Source organism: Dipodomys ordii, unplaced genomic scaffold (assembly GCF_000151885.1).
Source record: "Dipodomys ordii isolate 6190 unplaced genomic scaffold, Dord_2.0 Scaffold476, whole genome shotgun sequence".
NCBI classification, from domain to species: domain Eukaryota; kingdom Metazoa; phylum Chordata; class Mammalia; order Rodentia; family Heteromyidae; genus Dipodomys; species Dipodomys ordii.
Window position 1 is genome coordinate 20644 of NW_012267692.1, and position 1736 is coordinate 22379.

Consider the following 1736-nt stretch of genomic DNA (forward strand, 5'->3'; position numbering starts at 1 on the left):
CATCCCTGAGAGTCCACAACCACACCACAGCTGTGTCCTCTGCCACCATGCCAATCCCAAGCCTCTGCCTCTAGTGCAAAGCACAAGTGGTGTGCAAATGAGAAATCTGCACTTTGAATCAGAAGCCTCAAAGATTCCATTGTGAAAGAAGGGGCCTTTTCTTTGGGCCACAGTCCACTTACTTCTTTACTTGTTCATCTTCCTCGAAGTTACGGCCCGGGAATCTATACCTATGGGAGGACAGGAGGAAGTCACAACTCTTCTTCTCCTTTTCTGCACAAACAGGACACATATGGGATGGGCTCATTCCCAGACGGGGATGGAATCTGACACATAAACAAGTGAGATATGTCTACACAGTTCAGTAAAAATTCTTCTATGAGAGGTATATGCATTTGGTCCAAGGAAAATGTGCCAGTGGCTAATACCTCAAATTCTAGCTCATCAGGAACAATATGAGATCTGAGGTGCACAGTCTGATCAGACATTAGTCAATAAAAGTCTAAAGACACTAATTTTTCAAAGGCCAGAATTGCACCTATGGTTCAAATGCTGTAGTGGTAGCTCTGAGCACCAAAGAAACAGTACTCAGGCCCTGAGTTCAGGTTGCAGGACTGGCACACACACAGAAACAAAAAAGCTTCAGGGGTTATAAATATGTAAAGCCAACATAATCCCTCCCTGAGGTCTCTGAGGTGATTCAGCCTCCAGTTCACCCGCCTTCCCCACACCCAGTCTGTCTTGGGTCTACATTATTCACAGACATCCAGTTGCTAATGAAACCTTATTTCCTAATGGGAAATGCGATTTCCTGGAATGTCACCTAGGTGTGGGCAGGAGTTGGGTGCCTGTGCACATGCCTGTAATCCTAGCCCCTCTGTAACCAAGCTTCTGAGGTTCCAGTAGCTTTTCTGGGAAATGTCCTGGGCAGACCACTACTAAGAAACTAGGCAGGGTATGGACTTCTTTGTCTCATGCCAAGTTCCTATGAGAACACCCCCATGAAATCAACAGGTTCAGAGGGGTGCCAAGTATTCCACAACTCAGCCAGGAAGGGCTGCAGAGCCCTGGGTTGGAAGGGGAACACTCACTTTTTAAACACAATAGCCAGCACTTGCTCCATTGTCGCCCACTGTCTATAATTGTGGAGGAAGTTCCCAACATAGAAGAGATCGCCTTTCTGGTAGGCAGGGACCAGGTTCATCACCAGCAGGTCCAGCAGGCCTGCCTCCGGGCTCCATATATTGCATGGCACATTCAGGTTCAGGGCTGACTCATTGGCACACTATGGTGGGAAAAAGAATCAGAAAAAAACATGGAAATGAGAACACTTCCAAATGAGTAACTCTGATAGAGTGGATTGAAAACTATTCAGAAAGCATTATCTCAGAATAAACAAATCACATAAGAAGGTTCAACTTTGGGCTGGATTGGGGTTAAGTAGGTTTTCTATCATGAGTATACCTTGCCTGAGTTGCCTTGTGATTTCCTAGGTTTCTTTTTGGACAAATCTCTGAGATGGTTGGTTCGTGGCTTGCCACTGATCCAGTGTCTACAGCTTTGACTGAGGCACTCATACTTCTCTTGGCTGAGACCAGAGTCTCGAGACCTGTGAATACAGCACAAGAACATGTTTCTGGCTCCTGAGTCACAGGCCAAGTGAGCTGGCTTGAGCCAACTGTGAGTTACCGTGGCCTGCTGTCAGGGTTCCATGTTCTATTCCATTGTGAAGGAGG

General features: G+C 46.5%; 1 protein-coding gene across 1 annotated transcript in view; it reads right to left on the minus strand.

Moving 5' to 3' along the window:
• Nucleotides 1–1167: 1167 nt before the first annotated feature.
• LOC106001836 (von Willebrand factor A domain-containing protein 9-like) overlaps nt 1168–1736 on the minus strand; it is a 14678-nt gene continuing 14109 nt past the window's right edge. Inside the window, exon 6 of the mRNA XM_013036799.1 lies at nt 1168–1285. Coding sequence (XP_012892253.1) covers nt 1275–1285 — 11 coding nt within the window. The 3' untranslated portion in view covers nt 1168–1274. The remainder of the gene's footprint in view (nt 1286–1736) is intronic.